At 43.4% G+C, this 23,906-nt stretch overlaps 1 protein-coding gene across 1 annotated transcript; it reads right to left on the bottom strand.

Moving 5' to 3' along the window:
- Positions 1-2,126: 2,126 nt before the first annotated feature.
- Positions 2,127-9,951, bottom strand: LOC138911043 (uncharacterized). Its single transcript, XM_070207927.1, has 3 exons — positions 9,765-9,951; positions 3,704-9,711; positions 2,127-2,141 (listed from the first exon to the last, which is right to left on the bottom strand). Exons 2-3 carry the CDS (start codon positions 9,386-9,388, stop codon positions 2,127-2,129), a joined length of 5,700 nt encoding a protein of 1,899 aa, XP_070064028.1. The 5' UTR covers positions 9,389-9,711; positions 9,765-9,951.
- Between the last annotated feature and the right edge of the window lie 13,955 nt (positions 9,952-23,906).

The raw sequence follows: 23,906 nt of genomic DNA, 5'->3' as shown, positions 1-23,906 counted from the left end.
TCTCCGACCCCATAAAGTATATATATTCTTGATCAGCATCAACAGCCGAGTCGATATAGCCATGTCCGTCTGTCTATTTCTATGCGAACTAGTCTCTCAGTTTTAAAGCTATCTTAATGAAACTTTGCAGAAGTCCTTCTTTCTGTTGCACGCGACACATATGTCCAGCTGGATCGGACCAAAGTCGAAAATTAAGTTGTTGTATGAAAAACTTTTTTGTCATGCAAGATATCTTGACCAAACTCGGCATTACCTATTTTCCCTATAAGCATTATAAAAAGTTTGGGTCTGCAAGTTTGGCGTGCCGAAGATAGCCTTTCTTTCTCGTTTTATTCTAACGTTATTATTTTTATTGTTTCAGTCTAAGCACATAAGCTCAGGACAGGAAGCGTAGGACGGAAATAATGTTGGTATTTATAATTCATCACACCTAGAAAGTAGCATTATTATTAGGGATGTGTCCAACATAGACAATAATAATTCAAATTCTAGTTTTGATAAGACCATTAACTGCCCATCGAAAAAAATAAAGAAGAGCGCTATGTCGAAGCGACCCTAAAATGCTTTCGAAAAAAATGCCACAATTTTGATGATAGCTTGCACAGAACAGTTCAATTAGTAAGTAATTTGAAAGGTTGCCGAGCAAAACTTTAAGGCTACAACAATTTGGATACTGAAATAAGTATCCAAGAATTTATGGCTACAGTAAATCAATTTTGTGCGATATTTTCCAAAAAAAAAAAGCATTGAACACATTCTTCAAGAAGCATACACTTTTCATAACAATGGATGTGTTTTGTACTTTAAGTCAATTAGACTTAACAAAAACTCTTTTTCTCCATATGGTTACTGCAAAGGCTGCCATTAGAAACTCAACTGCGTTTGAATTAAGATTAAAAAAAATGAACAAAATCAATATGTCTCGAGAGAGCTGGTAATGATCAGATTACTAATAAGAAACTACCCGCTTATAGAAATTTAATTTCGGAGGAAAATGGAAAATTTGACTTTGACAAAGATCCATTTAAAGATACCTTTGATATGATTTCAAATGGATATGCTGACTTCATTCGATTTCTTTCTACTAAACTAGAAGTGTTTTTATGGGACAGACAACGAATATGTATGTTGTTGACCCATTTCAAACTACACACACTGCATATTGACTCTACTGGAAATGTAGTGCAGCCAATGAACTTTGTCAAAAAACGTACATTTTAATATTCATTGGCTGCTCATATTCCAGAACTTCGAGTCATTTTTCCTGTCGCACATGCAATTCTCTCCAATCATACACCGTCAGATATAGTATTGTAGCGCTGGTGGCTGTAGGCGGCTAGAATAGTGCACTGATATATGCATGATACCTAGGGCTGTTTAACTTATTGCTGCTCTATTCTTATGAGTGTTCGTTTCCTGCTTGACACGTCTGGTAGCGTTGCTTAGCTCGCCGGATGGGGTGTGAGATCTTGAAACTAACAAAACTCATAGCCTAAGAATGCTACTGCTACCGAAACAATAAATAACAAATACACGTGTCAAGACTGATGCTTATAAAGCGGTACTAACTGAAAAGCGGACAGACGTTATTGTTCACGATAGTTTTTGGCTCAGTTGGATGGCATAACTGAGGCTACACACTTAATTTTCCCTCCCTATAAATTGCTCTGACCAAAGCAACGCCATGACAATCCTCGTGTGTAAAATTATATGAGATTGTCCCTTTTAGTGCTATTTAGTTACATTTTAAACTTCTACCCCGTTTTTATACTTCCACATTTGCATGCCTTAAATGAGATTTACATCAAAGTGAATATTATATTATTATATATTACTGATACATTTAATGAAATATTAATGATCTTATTCTTGATCATTATATCAACGCTTATACCGACTATTATATTTAACAATATATGTTTTCTTTCTCAAACGAACTGATTTTTAAAGTTTTGAAACTTTATATGCTAGAAGAGCATGCTATCTTGATCATGTCTTTAATTAACTTGTTTTTGTTCATTGAGGATACGATACAACTTACGTGCGAATATAGCGTTTTACATATGATGAAGTATGAATTGTAAATGATGTCGGCGAAAAATGGTTTAGTAAAGTGATGTTTGAGCTCAAATCAGCACCATCTGTAAATGAATAAAACTTTAGTTTACGTATATGAATTAGCTTATATTCCAAAAGCAAGTATACCGTTCCTTGCAAAAATCATTGTAAGAAAAACATGATCAGTTAATATTTGTTTAACTTGGCTTGCAAAAAAAAAAAAAAATTATATATACTAGGAATAATTCAAGGGCAGCGCTCCAATTAAAATTACATCCCGTCATTCGTTCTTCTGGATCTACCGTCTGGTCGGTCCACGCTGCACCATTAAGAATTTGGATTTACAAAGATCTTATTTTGAAATCGCTGTTAGTTTTCTTTAGCATAATTCATAACGAAGGCAGGGCTGCTGCTTATATATATGTAGATGGTTTTTAGAGTCCATTTTCACATTGGTGTAGAAGCACGCGTGTTCACCAAAAGTCTAAATCTGAGCATTGAGGCTATATGCGAAGCCATACGTGCTGTGGCTCCTTTCACAGTGAAATTTTAGCTGTTACTGTGGCCGTCAAAGCTACTTATGCCAACAGCATTCCGTCGAAATTTTCGCCTTTCCGTGGATAGAGAAAGTTCTTCTAGAATTCCACACTCGTGGTGGCAGGCTCTCACGGTGGACTTCACACCCGTGGCTATGACCACACGGCCTAAACTTCGCCGGCTGTTATATTGGCCTACTGATCAGTATTCGGTTGGTGGTAAATTTCTTCCACGTGTCTTTAGACAACCGGTCTTCTTGGCTTGCAAAAGATTACTTGATGTAGCTCTAAAATGCACGTCTGCTTCGTAGTGCCGCCGAAATTAAAAAGAAGTCACGCCACGCGATTTGGTTTGGTCTCAGCATCGGTATACAACGGGATCCTTCCAATGCTTTTGACATCTAGCGTTGCCAGATCACCCGATTTACAATTTTCTATTACCAGATAAGGTTACCACTTAAATGTAAATTATTAAGAATCAGCTGACACTTTCTGACTACGTTAAAATAAACAAACATACTTTTCGTATTTTACAAGGCAGCCGTAACAATAGTCAGATTTTTATGTAAGCTGCGAGAGTTTTGCTTAAAAAATAAATTCAAATGGCCTATTTGCAAAGGAATTATTACTGATGTTAGTTTTGCTATAATTGGTGCCATTTTAAAAGAATATAACAACATTCATCTTGCGACGTATAATGAAATTTGTTTTAAGTTTTTGTATATGTCGCGTGCCAAATGAAGGTGGAGTTGCAATTTGAACACTGCAAGTTTACGCCTGGCCCCCGGCCATGTTACTCCGATGTTACTAGAGACAGCGTAATGCAAAACGTGCTAGTACAAGTGTTTTATTCTAAACGGATTACATAGGTTAGAACTTAGATATATATTCCCTCGGAATCTTACCGCAGTCTTTCCTCCTACGGCCTTCGAGCTCACGACAATAATGAGCTTAACATTTAAGTAATGGCGGCAACAAGCCAAATACAGTGTGCCCGTACATTCGGAGGGCAAATATACATACTTTCAGAATATACTTAATACTAAACAATCGATAAATTAATTCGTCCCGCAACATCCCCGCCCCCGTGAAGGCCCTGCTTCACTCACATCCAGTATGGCTAGTTTAGCCACGGGACGAGTCATCAGTCGCACTCGGTTGTTGTCCGCCACGCGGATGCTGGCGCGTCGAGGCACTCCATCTGGTCCAGGGTAGAGCTCCTCCACTATGCCCCTTCGCCACTCTCTGCGTGGCACGGCCGGGTCGCATATAAACACCATATCACCATGGCGTATCGGCTCAACGCGCGCACACCATTTCACGCGTCGCACAAGTGTAGGCAGGTACTCTAAGACCCACCGTTTCCAAAAACGGTCTCGTAACAGCCGCGCCATGCGCCACTGCTTCCTCGTGACGCATCTCTCGTTCAGCTGCCCGTGGATAGCGGGCGTGTCAGGCAGATTGGCCACTCCTTTGAGTAGATCGTTCGGTGTTAGGGGGGCTTCTTGGTCCACAGACACCGGCAAGTGGGTAAGCGGGCGAGAATTCACAACGTTCTCGGCCTCAATCAGGAAACTCTCCAGTACGTGTTGCTTTGGTGCCACTTCCTTTACTGTGTGGCGTAGCACTCTCTTGACACACTGCACCATCCTTTCCCAGGCTCCCCCTTCAGCTGGGTTCGCTGGGCAGTTGAAGATCCATTCAATGCCTCTAGAAGATAACTCACCCTGAATCTTCTCCGGCTCGAATACATCTATTAGCCTTTTGGCTTCTCTGTTGGCCCCAACAAAGTTCTTTCCGTTGTCACTGCGCAACCTCAGTACAGGTCCGCGACGGCAAAGAAAGTTCCTGATTACGATTATACAGGAATCAGTTGACAGGTCATGTGCCAGCTCCAAATGTATGGCCCTTGTCGTCAGACACGTAAACAAGGCGACCCATCTCTTTTCCTTTCGACGTCCGATCGTCACAAGGAGTGGTCCAAAATAGTCCAGACCCGTAAACTTAAATGGCCATCCATTGACCTCCAGTCTGTCCTCTGGCAAAGGACCCATTATAGGTGGCGCTGGCTGCGCTCTATGTAGTTTGCACACACTACATCCAGATATTACTGTACGCAACAGTCGACGCAGCTTTGTTATCCAAAATCTGGTCCTGATGTCACCTATCGTTGCATCCACGTTTTGATGCTTCATTTTCACATGGTAGTGATACACAATCAGTTCCGTCAGTGCGTGCCGGTGTGACAATATTATTGGCCTTCTCGCACTATGCGGTATACACAGTGCGGCATCGATCCTGCCATACGCACGCAAGACTCCATTGTCATCCAAGTATGGCGCCAGCCCTCTTATGTCGCTTCGATGACCGACTGATTCTTCATTGTATGAGGCTCGAACCTCGTCAGGGAACGCTTCGCATTGCGCTCGCCGTATCAGTAAGTTCTCAGCGTTCTCACACTCTGTCGCGGTGAGGCCGAATCTCTCAAGCTCAGTCCTCTGTCCACGGCTCCAGCGCGTAAACCTTAAAACCCAAGCCGTCGTCCTCACCAGCCGACTGTAGCTAGAGAATCTCTGAAATGAAATGAAAAAGCTATTTGCTGCAACTAAGGCAAATTCACTCGGCATCTCTTCTTCATCTTCGTAGGATGAGTGTTCCGTGCCCGGTTCGGACTGCGGCCAGCTGCTTTCTGGCTGCCGCAAAAATGTTGGCCCGTCTAACCATCGTGACCGTTGGCTGAGGTCTACGTGGCAATGCGGCCTCGTTGCGTCGTCTGCTGCATTTTCAGCAGTAGGTACCCATCTCCATTGGGAAACCTTTGTTGACTCCAAAATTTCTCCCACTCGATTTCCGACGAACTGCTTATATCGACGGTGGGTGCTGCCTATCCAACGCAGCACAGTTTTGGAGTCAGTCCATAGTGTAGCGTCGCTGATCGCTATACTGTGCTCCTTTTTGACAGTGTCCATCAGCCTCGTTCCTAACACGGCTGCTTGCAATTCCAGTCGTGGAATTGACATCGTCTTCATTGGGGCACACTTCGTCCTGGCACATACGAAGCATACTCGCACGTCGTTGTTGTCGTAGGTGACCCTCAAGTAAGTCACGGCTGCGAATGCTGACTGGCTAGCATCGACAAAAACGTGCAGCTGTATTGCCCGCACAGGTGTTGGGCCGAAGTAATGGCGCGAGCTCCGAAATCCTTCCACGTTGTTCATATCCTGAAACCATTTGCTAAAGGCCCGGGCGATCTCATCTGGTAATGGTTCATCCCATTGCACATTTCGTCGCCAAATCTCACGCATTAGTAACTTTCCAGTTATCATGAGGCAGCTAAGAAATCCCAGAGGATCGAATGTTGACATGATCAAGCTCAAGAATTCCCTCTTCGTAGGAATTCGCTCCAAATTTAGCACACATCGGGGTACTTTGTGGTACTTCATGTTAAATTTGAAATCGTCCGTGGCTGGTTGCCAACACATGCCTAGAATCTTTTCTTCAGCTTCGCCCCATCCGATGCTCCTCGCAGTCCCATGTTGGCCCAGCGCGTCAGCTACAGTTGGCGAACTAGAAGTAAACTGGCACAATTCGAATCCAGCATTTGCATGTATTTCTCTTATTCTTGTCGATATGGTGATGGCTTCGCCTTCACTATCAAAACTATCCACATAGTCGTCCACATAGTGGCATTCAAGAATAGCTTTAACCGCGCGAGGGTCTGAATCCTGAAACTGCAGGGCATTCAAGGTCTTCACATAGTGTGCGGCGCTTGGCGAACATGCTGCTCCAAACGTCATTACCCTCATCTCATAAACATCAGGCTCCCGGCGATCATCGCCGTTTCGCCACAGGAATCGCTGGGCGCATCTGTCCTGCGGTCGAATCAACACTTGATGGAACATCTCTCGGATGTCTCCACAAACGCCAACGGCACCTTCCCGAAAATGGAAGAGAACAGCCGGCAGCGACTTATAGTGCTGCGGCCCCTTGGATAATGCCGAATTCAATGAAATATCACCAACCTTTGCTGCCGCGTCGAACACCAGTCTTATCTTACCGGGCTTATTTGGATTTTCAACTCCAAAGTGCGGAAGATACCAAAGTTTGTCGCTGTTGGCTAAAGCGACCTCATGCTGCTTCAATCGTCGAGCATATCCTTTGTGAACATAATCGTCCATAATTTTCATATAGGCTTGTTTAAACTGATCGTTACGCTTCATCTTTCTCTCAATGTTGACCAATCTTTTGTATGCCATATCATAGCTTCGTGGCAATTCAACATTATCACGGTTCCATAATAAACCCGTCTGGTAACGTTCTCCTATTTTCACCGTGGTGTCTTCGAGTATCCTCTGTGCTCGTGCATCGTCGCTGGCTGCGACTGGTGGCGTAAGCTTCACCCCGAAGTTTTCGATATCAAAATAGTCGTTTACCATCTTTTGGATTGCATCCTCCTGCGACACTGCTAGGAGGCATGACTTTGATGACGTTGCTGTCGGTTGATCTCTTGCCGGCCCAAAAACCACCCATCCAAGTTCGGTGGCTGCGGCATATGGTCCCTGTGGTGCAAACCTTTTTGTTTGCATTGGCAGTCCAAGATGCGCATGGTCAAGTCCAATCAGAAGTTTTGGTACCGCCCCGCGATACGGTTTCATTGGAAGACGTGCACCGTTGCCCCACATTTGGACGTCACGTTGATGCAGGCTTTGCATTGGTAAGCTGAGGTTGGACACGGCGTACACATTTCGCAACACATGCCGTTTGCGCTTGTCCGCTCCACTAACTTCCATGCTTACCACTGTGGTCGGCTCTCTGGTTGCTCTTCCACCAAACCACTGTATATTTAGTTGCCTGCGTTCCCCTTTGATATCTAGATCGCGCAGTAGTTCGTCGTCGATCATCGTTACAGACGAGCCCTCGTCGAGGAGCGCGTACGTATCGATCCGCTTATTGGCCCCGTGCAATGTCACTGGCAATATGCGGAATAGTAGGCGTTCTCCATCCGAATCGACACAACTTAAGTTCGTTTGTTGCGTCGATTGAGCATCCGCTGGCTGCGGTGCCCTTGTGTGAGGATCCGCTGGCTGCGGCATCCGTCCAGTATTCATCACTCTATCACCTGCTGGTTGCGGTGCATTGTGACTCATAGCATCATGATAATGTAAGAGTCGATGATGTCTCTTCCGGCATCCATTAACTTGGCATTCGTTGGCCCTATTGCAGACTCTTGCCATGTGGCCAACTCGTAAACACGAAAAACAAAGCCGGTGCCTTTTTACGACTGTCCACCTCTTTAGCGGAGAGGCTAAGTTAAACTCGTTGCAGTCCCTGACTGCGTGTTGTCCATTACAGATTGGACACTGTTTGGTGCGACCTCGGTGACGCCCTTCATTATTCTGGTCAATGCTGGCATGCAGCACTCTACGTCTTTGCTCCTTACTATCGACGTCCACAATCGTACATACCACATTGGCGTAGTCCGTTAACCACGCGCTAAAATGTACGACCGTCGGGAAAGGCCTAATCGTAGCTGCATGTCTGGCCCATTCCACCCTCTTGCTTGGTGGTAATTTAGCGACCAAATCCTCCATCAGTGTAGGATTCGCTAAATGATGTTCCCCGTTAGCCGATTGTAGAAAGGCGGCAAGGTTACTTACGCGTGTAGCATATGGCACGATTTTAGCTATGCTGTGCTCCTGAATTGGCTGCACCTCTCGAATACTAATTAGCTGGCTGCGTATTAGCTGTTCTGGGCGGCCGTATCTAAAACGTAATTGTTCAATTACGTTGTTCACATTCCTGGGATGTATGAGCAACGACTTCACAGTGTCACGTGCTTCGCCTTTGAGTGCCTTCAACAATCGCTGGTTATTCTCCAGATTTGTACAGTTGTATGCCAAAGTTGTTTCCGTAAACGCGCAGAAGAATATAGGCCAATCCTCAGGTTGACCTCCAAACTCGGGTAGATCTGGTAATTTGCGTGGCAGGCATACATCGTTCCTGGGAGTCGTCCATGCGAAGTTCCCAGTTGCCTGCGTTGGCTCCAAAATTATCGTTTGTTGGTTCTCCTGTGCCGGAGTGTAGCTGAGCGTTGGCTGTGCAATGCCTGCAAAGCAATATGGCGTCGAGCGGCTTGACGTTGTAGAGCAGTTATCCATAACTGTAGCCCGTTCTACCGTTTGCAACTGTGTTCCCAAATTTCCACTCAATGACGTAGGCAGTGCCTCACTCAAAGATGGCGATCTGCTCAAAATGGTAGTTCCACTCAAAATTGCAGTTTCACTCAAACTTACTTTTGAATTTGGGACTACACTCATAGTTGCAGTTTCACTCAAACTTCCACTCGACGATGGCTCTCCGCTCTCCGCTCCGATCAAAGATGGCGGCAGGTTAGCTGTACCACTCATGCCAGCACTACTCAACTTAACGGGATCAGTCACTGTACTCACATGTGCTTGACCAGTTTTTGACCTCTGCAACTCGTGCTCTAGCACAGCGACTCTCTTTATCAAATCCATGACTTGCGTACTTGAGAGTTGCGTGCTTGGGCTTGGCGCTCCTGTCAATGTGCTGGCTCGTGCACTCACTCCCGCGGGCACAGTGCCGGCAGGTTGTACACTTGTGCCCGCATCCACGGTGCTGGGGCTTTGTGGTGCGCTAACAGCGGGAACTTGCATTTGTGATACAGTGCTCACCATTCTACTTGTCCGCTTTGTCTGCGTCCCACTCGCCGTGGTAGCTATCTCCTGGCCATCGTTTAAGCGTGGGCTTTTCCTAGGTGACCGTTGTGTCATCCTACTCAGCTCGGAGATGGTTTCTGCTATATTTTACGCTGGCTGCGTACTAATGGTGACTCTATAACTGGGTGGAGGCCCTGCCTGTGCTGTGTCTATGTACACACACTGTAACACTAATGTTACACCACGTCTTGTCTTCAGCGCAAGTCGCCCTTGCAGTTTCTTACAATAAGAACTGCGAATAAAAGATCATGTCGCGTGCCAAATGAAGGTGGAGTTGCAATTTGAACACTGCAAGTTTACGCCTGGCCCCCGGCCATGTTACTCCGATGTTACTAGAGACAGCGTAATGCAAAACGTGCTAGTGCAAGTGTTTTATTCTAAACGGATTACATAGGTTAGAACTTAGATATATATTCCCTCGGAATCTTACCGCAGTCTTTCCTCCTACGGCCTTCGAACTCACGACAATAATGAGCTTAACATTTAAGTAATGGCGGCAACAAGCCAAATACAGTGTGCCCGTACATTCGGAGGGCAAATATACATACTTTCAGAATATACTTAATACTAAACAATCGATAAATTAATTCGTCCCGCAACAGTATAATTTAAATCGCACAATCCCAAAAGTCTGCGTTCAATGTTGTCCGAGCCACTACAGCAAAATTATATGTCGCAATCAAATTGGGAGAATGTAAGGAAGTTGTCAATGATCCAACTTTGCTGTCCATTGGCGAAAAAAGTCCATTTAAACTAAAGTTTCAAAAAAAACGTACAGAAGTTACAGAACTTGTATCACAATATAACAGCAACTTCTGTACGTCAAATATTTATTTAAGTACAGAAATGCTGGACCTAATTTTAAATAAATACATTGTTTACGCACCGTTTTGGACCAATATTATAGGTAATTTTATTGATAGATCCAAAAAAAAGGCCCAGTAATGGGCTCACAGAATAATTATTTAAGACACTTAAGTACAGTATTATCAAGCCAAATAATAAAAACGGCTTAAAGCTAGGACGATTTATCCGTAAGCTGGATGAGTTGCCAAAGTCTATTATTAGACAAGTTCAACTAGCGAATCCGGGTATTCTAGAACCATTTAATGAACTAGTTGTAAGGCCTACAAAGAAGAAACTTAAATCAAAAACTGAAAAACTATTCGATGAAATGTCTAACAACTGAAAACTTTCCAAGCACAAGGAAAGTTGGAAAAAATCGCTTAATTAAAGATTAAAAGTGGGAATGTTTAAAAAAGATTTTTCTAAAATATTAAAAATTTAAGAACAAAGGCAAGAATCCATACGCCATGACCATTCCTACACAATCGTAGAAGACAAGAGTGCTTTTAAAATGGAAGGAAAATATAAAAGAGATTTGTCTATTTTAAAACAAAGAGAGCTAAACATTAATTCAGAGCTGTACATTTTAAGTTGTGAATCATTGTTTAAATGTGTGCACGGCGTTTCCAATTCAAGTCGTTTTATGCACTACCTTACTATTAAGGATTTATTTTCGTTAGATGGCCAGAATTTTCTAGCAAACTTCATTGTTGATGCTTGCTTAACAGCTATTGTATACGAAAATAGCGAGGAATCTTTTATAAATTTGATCACTTGCTGAACTCTTCCCAAATGTTTATGCCAACTGCCAGGACTATCATAGCTTAACCTAGAAAGCATTGGCACGACTATTTTATGCATTCGCTCCACCTGACCATTTCCTCGCGGTACTCCGGTAGCTATAAGCAGATGCGCTATGCTTTGTTTCTTGCAATAGTCTTTAAAAAGATGTGTCCTATATGCAGTACCTCTATCAAAAACGATTCGCTCTGGATTTCCAAACAGGACAGATTGCCTTCCTAAGCAATTTAAAACTTCATCAACACCAGTGCTGCGGGTGGGGTACAACCACACAAATTTGGAGAACCCATCTACCACCACTAGAATGTGGTTATAACGTTTGCTGGTTAGCTCCATTGGCCCTACGTGATCGACATGATAAGTACACAATGGTCTGTCTCCCTTATCTATCGGGGTCAGAAATCCTTCCCTTTTCCCAGTTTTAGCATTCATAATAATGCATTCTATGTAACTATCTACGGTTCGGGCTACCTTCTCCTTTAGTTTTGGTATAAATTAACTCCCGATTCGGGTCTTTATACAAGATTTTGTTTTCAATCTTCATACTCCTTTTCCTCAACAATTTGGCGAATTATCTTTGTCCATTCATCCCCCAACTGTGCTTCTCTCAAACGATGTACCAAGCTATCGGTCAACACAAAGCAGGAAACACGGCTCAAGGCGTCAACGTGACGCATTTTGGAACCAGAACGATGCTTAATTTCATAGTCGAAGTCTTGCAAGTACATTGCCCATCTGGCTACACGCAAAGGCACTTCTTTTTTCCTCATCGTCATTGTAAACGCATTGCAATCGGTTATGATTTTAAACATTATGCCTAATACGTACACACGCCATTTTATTAGAGCAGACATAACGGCCAGAACTTATAATTTATATGAATCGTACTTTTCTTCAACTGCATTTGTCTTACGGCTCATATACTGAACATGATGAAACAAACAGTCTTCTGAGTCTTTCTGCAACAATACTCCACCAAAACCAAACTTGCTAGCATCCGTGTGAATTTCCGTTTCCATTTTAGGACTATACAATTTTAATACAGGTCCACTGGTCAAAGCTGCATGCTGCAAGTCTTTAAATTCAAACATTGCATCCTTTCGCAAAATGTCGGACAACGGTTATGCAATTACAGCGTACCCCTCTACAAACCTACGAAAATAGGATGTTAGCCCCAGAAATCGCTCAATATCCTTTTTATCCCGAGGTATCGCAAAATTTGCATCAGCCTGGGTCTTTTTCTTGCTCGGAGTTATAGTGCCCTTTTGCACTAGGGTATATACCTAAGAAGCTAACTTTCCCTTGCAAGAGGTGACATTTTGACCAATTTATTCCTGCAACTTGCAACACTCTTTTGAGCTTCAACAGACCCATCATTATTTTGGATTAATTCTCGCATAATTGCCATTAAAAATCTAGTGAACACTGCTGGAGAGTTTGAAATGCCGAAAGTCACGTATAAAAATTCATACTGCCCATTTTGAGTCACAAATGAAGTATATTTTTGCGAGCCTGTTTCAACTGGTACTGGTACTGGAAAAATCCATTTGTCAAATCTAATGTAGTGAAAATTGACCCACCTTGCAGCTTCTCAATTACAGTATCCATTTGAGGCATAGGAAAATTATCATGAATAACCTTTTCATTTAGCTTACGGTAGTCGCATCACAAACGATTTTTGCCATTCTTTTTTACCACTAAAACAACTGGTGAGGCATACTCTGACATACTGGGCTTGATAATTTTCTCTGCTAGCCATTCTTTCACTTGCTCATCAATAATTTTCTGATCACACACGGCTATACGTCTCGGATGCTGAAATACTGGCAGCTCGTCTGTTAAAAGAATCTTCATCTCAATTAGAAAGCTTGGATTTCTGATTGGTTTATACGAATGTAGTAGTTGCTTAAACTCTTTTTGTTGCAACTTACTCAAATGTGAAAGATCTAATTCGATCGTAACCGCCTCTTGGTCCATAGCTAACATGCACATACTTTCAAACTCATGAAACAGTTCAAAACAAGAACTATTGTGAGCGCTGATCATTTTATTTTCTACATCAACTTTCGGTTTTAATAAAATCCCCTTTTTAGTCACTTGCAAGTCAACATAATCCAAAATGGTTTTGCCAAGAATTGCTTCGAAACTTATATCCTCATCTGGTACGACATGAAATTCGATTTCCATTTGAATGTAATCAATCTTGACAGATATTATAAAGCTTTCAAACGTCAGAATTTGGCTGTCAGATATACCCGTCAGAGTCTTAAAACATCCGGTTAATTGTGTGATTCCTAACTTCCGATAGGCACACCTACGCATAACACACAGGTCCGCTCCGGTATCCACTAAACCTTTGCAAATCACTGTGCCACAAACGACATCTTTTAATTCTAAGCCAGAAGAAGTGAATGTGCCTAATGACTTTTACATCCACTTTTCGCCCGGACAACATTCGTCGATTTTTATACCCTGAACCCATTAAAAATGGGTATAAGCAAAGACAATATAAACACTAAGATGAGTTACGTCCATACATTTGAATGCGACGCAAAATTTCTGACCTGGCCTTTGAGGCTTCGTACAGCATGCCTGCCGACTGGTTGTTCGTTCCCCAAAGACCAGACGAACGAATGCCGAAGTTGCGGCTTGCTGATGCTGACACGAGCTACGAAGTTAGTCGCCAGCAAAGACAATATAAACACTAAGATGAGTTACCCCATACAACAAAATGCTACTATGCAGCTTGATTGCTTGAAAATTGAGAACGAAAACGAAATCTGTAGCATTGCGCTCTCACAGCCGAGAGAACGAAAAAGCTAAAAATAGAATTTGGTCTCAGCTTCGGCTCTGTGACGGCCGAGCAAGCAATTATGTTTGTATGCGTGTGAATATACATACATAACAGCATATTTGAATGTGTTGTTATCCACTGCTCTGGCAAAGTCTCTGGCTGGCAAAGAAACAATTTTCTTAGTTTTTTAGCGCAGATCACGACCTACCCAAAATTTCTGTTGATATATGAATGCATTGTGTACTCCGTACAAAAAAATTTGTAGTTTAATTCGATGCAAATATTTATGTAATATTTTATATTTGAAATTATTAATTAAATTATTATTATTTTTAAATAATACCAAATAAATTTAGGAAATAAAAGATACATATAATTAATTTTTAGTTTTTGTTTTGTTTTATTATTCTTTTTTCGAATTTTAAAGAACAAAGTACGCAGGGAACAACGCGAGGAGGCCATTATAATTATAATGGGGTCATAACTAAATATGACCTTCGAGTTGACTTGAAATGTAATTGCATTTTTTAGCACTCTTTTATTTCTGAATTGGAGAATAAAAATAATATTAATTTAATTTAAAGAAATTACGTAAATAATTGCATCGACTTAGAACTACATATTTTCTGCCGAGCCAACCTCAGTACACAAAATGCATTCATATATCAGCATAAATTTGGGATAGGTCATGATCTGCGCTAGAAAACTAACAAAATTATTTTCTTGCCAGCTAAAGCCAGAGCAGTGAATAACAACACATACATACATACTTTAAAGCTCTTATGCATGTATAATTCACGCATACAACGAAAGGTGCACGCACGCTATTGGCTGAGACAAGAACTTTTCACGAGCATACACTGTCCAAAAAGAAAAGTGAAATCAATCTATGTGTGCTATTTTCTTAACATACTTATTGCGTAAGAAGCCCCTTGTGTAAAAATTATATAAGTTCCTAAATTTTCCTGTAAAATAAATCGTTAAGATCTAGGGATATATATCTTTTAAATAAAGCATGCATTTCATGGATAAAGTGTTTATATTTATTGTCTTTGGTATAAGGATATATTGTATTTGTGCGAAATCCAAATGTAAGTAACAGGCAGAAGGAAGCATCTCCGACCCCATAAAGTATGTATATTCTTGATCAGCATCAATAGCCGAGTCGATCTCGCTATGTAAGTTAACCACTAACTATTGGTATGTGCTGACCCAGCGTTCTGGGGAAGCCAATGACCAGAGTCATGTGGCGACGGATATGTCGCAACTATGTCACCGGCCGCGACGGTCATCCGACACCACACACGAGGCGCTAACGCTGCACTTTTGCGAGAGCGGCGGCAGCGGTTCTACAGCAGCAACGGCGGCTCTGCGGCAGCGACGGCGGCTCTGCAGGCATTGGTTAGATTGATAAAGATTGTATTTTTTAGTCTAAGTTAGGAAACAATAAAAGCGCGACGTATCGTCCCTTTAAGTCTCCCGTTAGTTAACTCATTTTTATATGCATTTTTAAATGCAACCGGCAAACCCAAAGTTGCAGGCATAAATGCACTAATTGGCGCCCAACCTAAAAAACCCAATACAAAAAAAAAAACGCGATAAAACGGTTTCAAAACTCCAGTTGTGACGGCAGCGGTGGAATTCATCAAAATACACAAATACACAACAATAGAATCATGTAAGTGATTTGTGAAGTGAGAATAGAAAATTTCGAGAACAATTTTTTTTCGAATACGCACAAATTAATTTTGTTAAAGTAAGAAAAGGAGTGTCTATTTCTGATTGAGGAAAAAATTTATGAGAATTATTTTTAAAAAAAAAATAAAAAATAAAAATCTCATTAGCTTAACCTTTTATGTGTTGTTCGGTTTTATACAGAGGTTCAAATTCGAATGAGCGACTGTGACTCCGACGTAGACGCGCATGAACACTACGATAGCGACGACAGTATTTTAGCGAGGTTAATAGGGGGATTTGGAACATTGCAGGTATCAGGTTGTGTCACCCCAACTGAACATAATACAGAAACAGACTCAGTTATGGACCCAGAGCAGTTGCGTGCGATAATTGAGGCCGCAGTGCGGAGCGCACTCACAGCGCAGGCGCAAGAATTCGCAAATAGGGAAGCTACGCTAAGGCAAGAGCTTCAACAACAAATTGCGCAGGTATCGAATAAGCTAAGAAACACACAACCTTCAGTCCCGGTAGTAAAGGTTTACAGGGAAGTTGAAATTATAGACGGGGTGGAATGTAATGAGCCGCTCGACGTGGTAAAATGTCTTACCGAGTTCCATGGGACTCGAGACACTTACGTGTCCTGGAGGCAGGCCGCGCATGCCGCCTATAAAATTTTCAAAAAAAAATACGATGGTAGTTCACGTCACTACCAAGCCACCGCAATCATTAGGAGTAAAGTGAGAGGACCGGCAGACGCGGTTCTCGCCTCGTTTAACACGCCGTTAAACTTTGAGGCCATCATAGCGAGGATGGACTTCACTTATAGTGATAAGCGGCCTATCCATGTAGTTGAACAGGAAATGGGTACGCTTAGGCAGGGCGGCATGTCCATTCTACAGTACTACGATGAGGTTGAAAAGAAACTCACGTTACTCACAAATAAAGCCCATATGTCATATGACAGCAATCTGGCAACGGGAATGTGTGGAAAATTCAGGGGTGACGCACTTCGCGTATTTATCTCTGGATTAAAACGCAGTCTAACCGATGTGTTGTTTTCGGCTCACCCCTCGGATCTACCGACGGCACTAGCGCTAGCCCAGGAGGTCGAGGCTAATCACGAGAGATATGCCTTCGCGACAAGTTTTGCTAGGGGGCAGGAAGAGCGATCTCGTCCAGAGCAGCGCCCACAGGGGCGCCAGCAACAACAACAGCAAGAAAAAAAGCAATTCTCTCAGGGTGGCCAGGGCAAGAATCCTCATTTCAAGAAGCAGAACGGCCAATCCACAGACAAAGCCCAGAATAGAGCTGGGGCCGATGCCCCAGTTCCCATGGAAGTCGACCCTTCTTCTTCCAGGTTTAGGCAACCCACAAACTTTTCGAATTCCCAGGGCTCGGCTAAGTTTAACGCCAGCCAAGGTCAGGGAAATAAACGCTCCGCCGGATCGGAACGCGCGGCAGGCCAAAGGAGGCAAAGGGTAGACCACGTCCAGGCGAGCGAGGCCGAGAGCGCAGGGTACACCGACGCGGCACAAGAGGCGTCAGACGAACAACAAGACGAACATAGCCCTGATTATGATAGCGATAGCGCTAATTTTTTAGGGGAAGGTCCCTGCTACCGTTTATTCGACGGAGAATAGCGGGGGTAGATATGAGATTTTTAATCGACACGGGTGCGTCGAAAAATTACATCAGACCGCACAAACGCCTTAAAGGCGTCGTCCCGGTCGAGTCCCCTTTCGTTGTCCACACCATTCATGGGTCCAACAACATCGCCGAAAAATGCAAGTTATCCATGCTTGGGTGCGACACATATTTTTTCCTACTAGATTCTTTATCCACTTTTGATGGAAGGGTTTAATGCCTAAAAAAAGGTATGTTAATATTTGGTGCGACTTCGGAAGCGTTGCAGTACCACAAATGTGTGAGCGTTAATCGCACGAAAAATAAGGAAGTAGAGGCACCACCTGCGGTGAAGGCAGATTTTCTGCGAGTACTTCATCGAAACAACAAGGCTTTTGCGGACTCCAACGAGGCGCTGCCTTATAACACGGCTGTTGTGGCCACGATCCGTACGACCGACGAAAATGTGGTCTACTCAAAGCTATACCCCTACCCTAGGGGTGTAGAGGATTTTGTCGTTTCAGAAGTCAACGAACTACTAAAAAACGGTATAATTAGAAAGTCGAAATCGCCCTACAACAATCCACTGTGGGTGGTCGATAAGAAAGGCACAGACGAGGTAGGCAATAGAAATAAACGTCTCGTAATAGACTTTAGGAAGCTCAACCTCAAGACGGTTGCCGACAAATATCCAATGTCAAGTATCACAATGATACTGGCTAATCTGGGTAAAGCCAAGTACTTCACGACGCTCGACCTAAAGTCAGGTTATCACCAGATTACGCTGGCGGAGCAGGATCGTGAGAAGACGGCCTTTTCGATCAATGGCGGGAAGTACGAATTCTGTCGACTTCCCTTCGGTTTGAAGAATGCAGCAAGCATTTTTCAGAGAACCATAGATGACGTACTGCGGGAGCAGATTGGAAAATCTTGCTACGTTTATGTAGATGACGTCATCGTCTTTTCGGAAAACGAGTCGGACCATGTCAGACATGTCGAGTGGGTATTAGGGAGCCTTTTAAATGCGAACATGCGCGTGGCGCACGAGAAGTCACAGTTTTTTAAAGAAAGCGTCGAGTACCTCGGCTTCATAGTGACTAAAGACAGTGCAAAGTCAGATCCAGAAAAGGTAAAGGCCATTCGGGAATATGCTGAGCCGACCACGGTGTTTGAAGTAAGATCCTTTTTGGGGCTGGCAAGCTATTACCGCTGCTTTATCAAAGATTTTGCAGCAAAAGCGAAACCAATCTCCGACATCCTGAAAGGGGAAAGCGGATCCATTAGCAAGTACAGGTCTAGAAAGGTCCCTATACAATTCAACGATGCTCAACGCAACGCGTTCCAGAAGCTTAGGAACATATTAGCGTCGAAAGACGTCATACTGATATACCCGGACTATAAAAAACCATTTGACTTGACCACAGACGCTACAGCCTATGGCATAGGCTGTAGCGTTGTCGCAAAATGGTCGCCCCATTACTATGATATCCCGGTCCTTAAAAGATAGGGAAGCAAACCTCGCTACCAACGAGCGGGAGTTGCTTGCCATCGTCTGGGCATTGGGTAAGTTACGGCATTTCCTTTACGGGGTTAGGGACATAAATATCTTCACTGATCACCAGCCTCTCACGTTCTCGGTATCCGAGAGCAATCCCAATGCAAAAATAAAGCGCTGGAAAGCGCGCATTAATGATATAAGCCTGGTAAAGAGAATCATGTAGCGGACGCGCTGTCGCGCCAGAACGTGAACGCCCTGCAGGGTAGCCGCGATGAACCAGAATCTGACGCGGCCACGATTCACAGAGAATTGTCCCTGTCTTACACAATCGATTCGACGGAGAAGCCCTTAAACTGCTTCCGAAACCAGGTTCCTCTAGGAATCTCGCTTTCCTTTAAAAAGAAATTTCATACTTTTCGGTGAGAAAACCCGCCATTTGATAAACTTTACCGATACGGTCGCCCTCATCGAAACGATAAAGGCCATCATTAACCCAAACGTGGTTAATGCGTTTCACTGTACTCTCCCAATCTTGGCCAGTTTCCAGCACGAGTTGGTAAGAGCCTTTCCGACTACGAAGTTTTGGTATTGCAAAAACTCAGTGGCCGACGTGTTCGACGTCAGTGATAGAAGAGAAATCATCACTAGGGAACACAACCGAGCCCATAGGGCGACTCAGGAGAATGTAAAACAGGTCATGACGGAGTACTATTTCCCTAAAATGACCAAATTAGCTAATGAAGTGGTGCTTAACTGTAGAATTTGCACGAAAGCAAAATACGACAGACATCCAAAGAAGCAGGAACTCGGTCAGACGCCACTTCCCTCACAGACTGGAGAAATGTTGCACATTGACATTTTCTCCACGGACAAAAAGTTCTTCCTTACTTGTGTTGACAAGTTCTCGAAGTTTGCGGTAGTCCAGCCTATCGCGTCTCGAACGATAGAAGACAAGAGACCACCTCTGCTGGTCTTAATGAATATTTTCCCTTCGGCTAAGCAAGTGTACTGCGACAATGAGCTCGCATTCAAGTCAGAGACTATCAGGTATCTGCTATTGAATAACTACGGCGTAAGCGTGATAAATGCGCCTCCCCTTCACAGCACGTCCAACGGTCAGGTAGAGCGCTTTCACAGCACTCTTCTGGAGATAGCTAGGTGCTTAAAGCTCCAAAGGCGTATAGTTGACACAGTCGACCTTATCCTGCAGGCCACTATCGAGTATAACAATTCCATTCACTCAGTGGTTGAGAAGAAGCCTAAGGACATCCTGCTTGACTCGCTTCCGGAATCCACCCACGAGGTTAGAGGCAGGATAGAAAGGGCCCAAATCCAGCAGAACGCTAGGGTTAATAAAATGCGCCGGAACAGAGTCTTCGAGGTAGGAGAAAAGGTCCTGGTAAAGACGAACCGCAGACTAGGCAACAAGCTATCGCCTTTGTGCATTGAAAAAAAGGTTGAAGCGGACTTGGGGACAACGGTCCTCATTGGGACCGTTGTCCACAAGGACAACATCCGTTGAATTGAAAGCACAGTTTTTTTCATTACCATTCCCGATAACAGTAGTTTCAACATTTTAGGATTACGTTCACCATACTTTCAATCATGTCCATGACAACGGCTCGGGTGACGGACTACTCGCACGCGGACTACATACCGATTATGGACGGGGACATTCTACTTTGGGACAGTTACGGATAATTACGTCACACTACCAATCTCACGGACTATAGGACAATGACTGAGGAGACCATGAAGCTGACGGGAATGTTTCCACAATCCCATATGAGGAAATTGCTGGAAATTGACACTGGACATGTTGTCCGCTCTCGATGTGCACCATCGCAAGGTAGGAAGCCTTGACTTCTTGGGAACAGCCCTTAAGGTTGTAGCAGGCACCCCGGAAAACAGAACTGACTCAGATGCAGCTGGTCACTGCAAGCAACAGTCAAATTTCTATAAATTCCAGGATGCAGGAAAAGATCAATTATCTGACCGACACCGTTAACAGAATTATTAAGTCCTCAAAAGAAAAGCAGGTCGACACTGGCCACCTCTTTGAAACCTTAAGCACACGCAATAGAATGATAACAGAAATAGGGAACCTTATGCTTACTTTAACCCTAGAAAAAATTAACGTAATAAACCCAACAATAATAGATCATTCTGATCTTATGAATATTCTCACTGACCAAATCACAGGGACTCCTATCACTGACATATTGAAAGTATCTAATATTAAGGTAGAGCGTAAGGATAATGTAATAAGTTTGATAATCGAATTCCCTATAATAAGTAAGCAATGCAGGAAGATAACAATTTTCCCAGTCGCCCACAACGGTTCTGTGCTCCAACTCCACGACAATCTTGTGGTCGATTGCGACGGACAGATGTTGGCCGTAGCCAATTGCTCACAAACTGCGACTGCCACATTCTGCAAGCGTTCCAAGAGCATCAGTTGCGCACAAGGCCTCCATGCAGGGGGTACAGCCCATTGCCAAACGCAGCCGAGTCATCTTGCCCCTGTCACCATAGTGGACGACGGCATCATCGGCATTAACGATCGTAGCGCAATACTCACCTACGACGATTGCACTGCGATGAAGATAGATGGGACAAACCTCGTCACCTTCTCGTCCTATGCCACCGTAAATGGCACGCGATACTTCAATCGCAAGAGCGTGCAAAATCGGTTCCCGGTGGTAGCGGCATCACCGTTGCTTAACATCAGCGGCCATGACTCGATACTCAGCCTTCCCTACATTCACCGCCTGAGTGAAAACAACCTTAACTACATCAACGAGGTCAGAGACAGTATTGCAGTCGGAAATACATTGGCGATTTCCTTCGGCATAATGCTGTTGGCCTGTGCTGTGGGGGCTGGAGTCTACTGGCTCCATAGGCTGACGATCAAGCGTCGAAACTCCCGGAAGATTTCGAAGATATTGGTAAACTTAAATGCGGTCGATCCTCGAGAGGGGGAGTAGTTAACCACTGACTATTGGTATGTGCTGACCCAGCGTTCTGGGGAAGCCAATGACCAGAGTCATGTGGCGACGGATATGTCGCAACTATGTCACCGCCCGCGACGGTCATCCGACACCGCACACGAGGCGCTAACGCTGCACTTTTGCGAGAGCGGCGGCAGCGGTTCTACAGCAGCAACGGCGGCTCTGCGGCAGCGACGGCGCCTCTGCAGGCATTGGTTAGATTGATAAAGATTGTATTTTTTAGTCTAAGTTAGGAAACAATAAAAGCGCGACGTATCGTCCCTTAAAGACTCCCGTTAGTTAACTCATTTTTTATATGCATTTTTAAATGCAACCGGCAAACCCAAAGTTGCAGACATAAATGCACTAATTTGTACATGTCCATGTCTGTCTGGCTGTCTGTCCGTCCGCCGTCCGTCCGTCCGTCCGTCCGTATGTATGAACGCAAGGATCTCAGAAACTATAAGAGCTAGAGAAATTGAAATTTTAGATGAAGGTACTCCTAGTGCCCGCTCAGATCGAGTTTATTTCCGATAATCGATAACTTATTCCGTTTCCAAGCAATCGATAAAAGTCGATATCGATATCCTGTTTTTTGGGCAATTTTGGTTAATAATAAGAGCTAGTCACCAAGCTTGACATATAGTTTCTAAAATTGAATATATATGCATTTGATGTTGGAAGAAAAGGGGTTCAGGGTATCCCCTAGTTGGGAGCTCCCGACTAGAACCTCTTGTTCTTGTTTATATTGGCTCTCACCATTACACTGCACGGCACGGTGTCCTGGCTTACCACATTTGAGCAAGAAAATGTATTTTGGGACGGTCCTTTATTACATGTGAGTCGGCACCACATTTAAAACATTTACAACTTTTGTTTGCTTGAAAGTATTGACCCACGGTAAGCTCTATTTTTGCAATGGTCGATCCAGGTTTACTGGGCGGTCCACAAGAACCACGAGCTTTCTGATAGGTTTCTATCTGAGCTTTCAACTGTTTGATTGTGTGAGCTTGATACAATAGCGATTTGTTAGTTTCAGAATCCGGTATGCCTTCTATAAAATAGTCAATCAAACCCTCATCCTCGAGATCGGTAGACTTTGCTATTTCCATCAACGCATATAAAAATTCTAACAATGTCTCGCCCTTTTTCTGCTGTCGCTTTCCCAAACGTCTATGAACTTCTGCTGATGACAATCCTACCTCAAATTCATTTTTCAATGCGTTCTTTAGCGCTTTCCAGTTATTTGTACCTCGCTGACTACGAATAAATGATTTAGCGTCACCCTCAAGCAACAGTTTGGCATAGATAAATAACTGTAAGTCGCTCCACTGTACTGTTATAGCGCATTCTTCTAACTCACTCACCCACTGTTCAATATCTCTCGAACTCGACTCATCAAATTTATACACGCTACCCTCAACATCTTTCAGCGTAAACCACGACCTAGCTTTTTCAGGACTCTGCATCAAAGGTACTGCATTAACCGACGTATCATCACCTGAACCCTCTTCTTCTATTTCCATGCCATAATGTTTATATAGTCTAGCTTGCGTTTTAGCTTTGCGTCCTGCAGTACTCAATTGCAAATCTGTTAATTTTTCGCGTAGTTGATCGACACGAAGACTAAGAATCTCTATTCTCTCTATCTTATAAAATTGTCACACGGTTACTTAGATTTTAGGTTAATTAATTCCTATTTACCATTTTCAGATTTGATATTCTTACATGTAAATTTTCAGCACAACAGCTTCAGTTTGTCCTATGTTAATTAGTAATAACAGCGGCTGCTCTCTTTTGTAGCTTAAGTTTAACAGCCTCGACGGACACTCTCTTTTGTATCTTGAGTTTAACAGCGCTAAGGGACGTTTGTTTTTGAATTTGTTCTCAGCAGTTATCAAAATGTTAAAACTATGTTAATGAAGAATGTCAATGAACATAAATCAATTATGCTAACAAATAATTTTAATTCTCTTCCGTGTTTCGTGTTTGTCACCGTGTCACCGTCCGTGGCTAAATTTTTAAGTTAATAATGTTCGATCTGTCTGCGCAAGATACACCACTTGCTAAGGTGAGCACAAATAGTAATTTGCAGCGCTGTTGCAGCTCACCACACGATTTTAACGTTTCCCAACACTCCCGCGATGGACTCTGTCGCTACGCACTGGCTCATCTGCCTACATAGCTGCTAACTCTAACTTTGACTCCGACTCTGCTCTAGCCTTCTATTCTATTACGCTCGACCACCTTGCCAGCGTACCAAGAAATTGTTACTGTCTATTTCACGCCTTGGCCAACTTGCCTGCGTTCCTCATAGATGACCAGCTGCTTTGATCGTTTTGG

Source organism: Drosophila virilis, chromosome 3 (assembly GCF_030788295.1).
Source record: "Drosophila virilis strain 15010-1051.87 chromosome 3, Dvir_AGI_RSII-ME, whole genome shotgun sequence".
Taxonomy (NCBI): domain Eukaryota; kingdom Metazoa; phylum Arthropoda; class Insecta; order Diptera; family Drosophilidae; genus Drosophila; species Drosophila virilis.
Note: the sequence above shows the minus strand (reverse complement) of the source record. Positions and strands in the feature narration are given on the sequence as shown.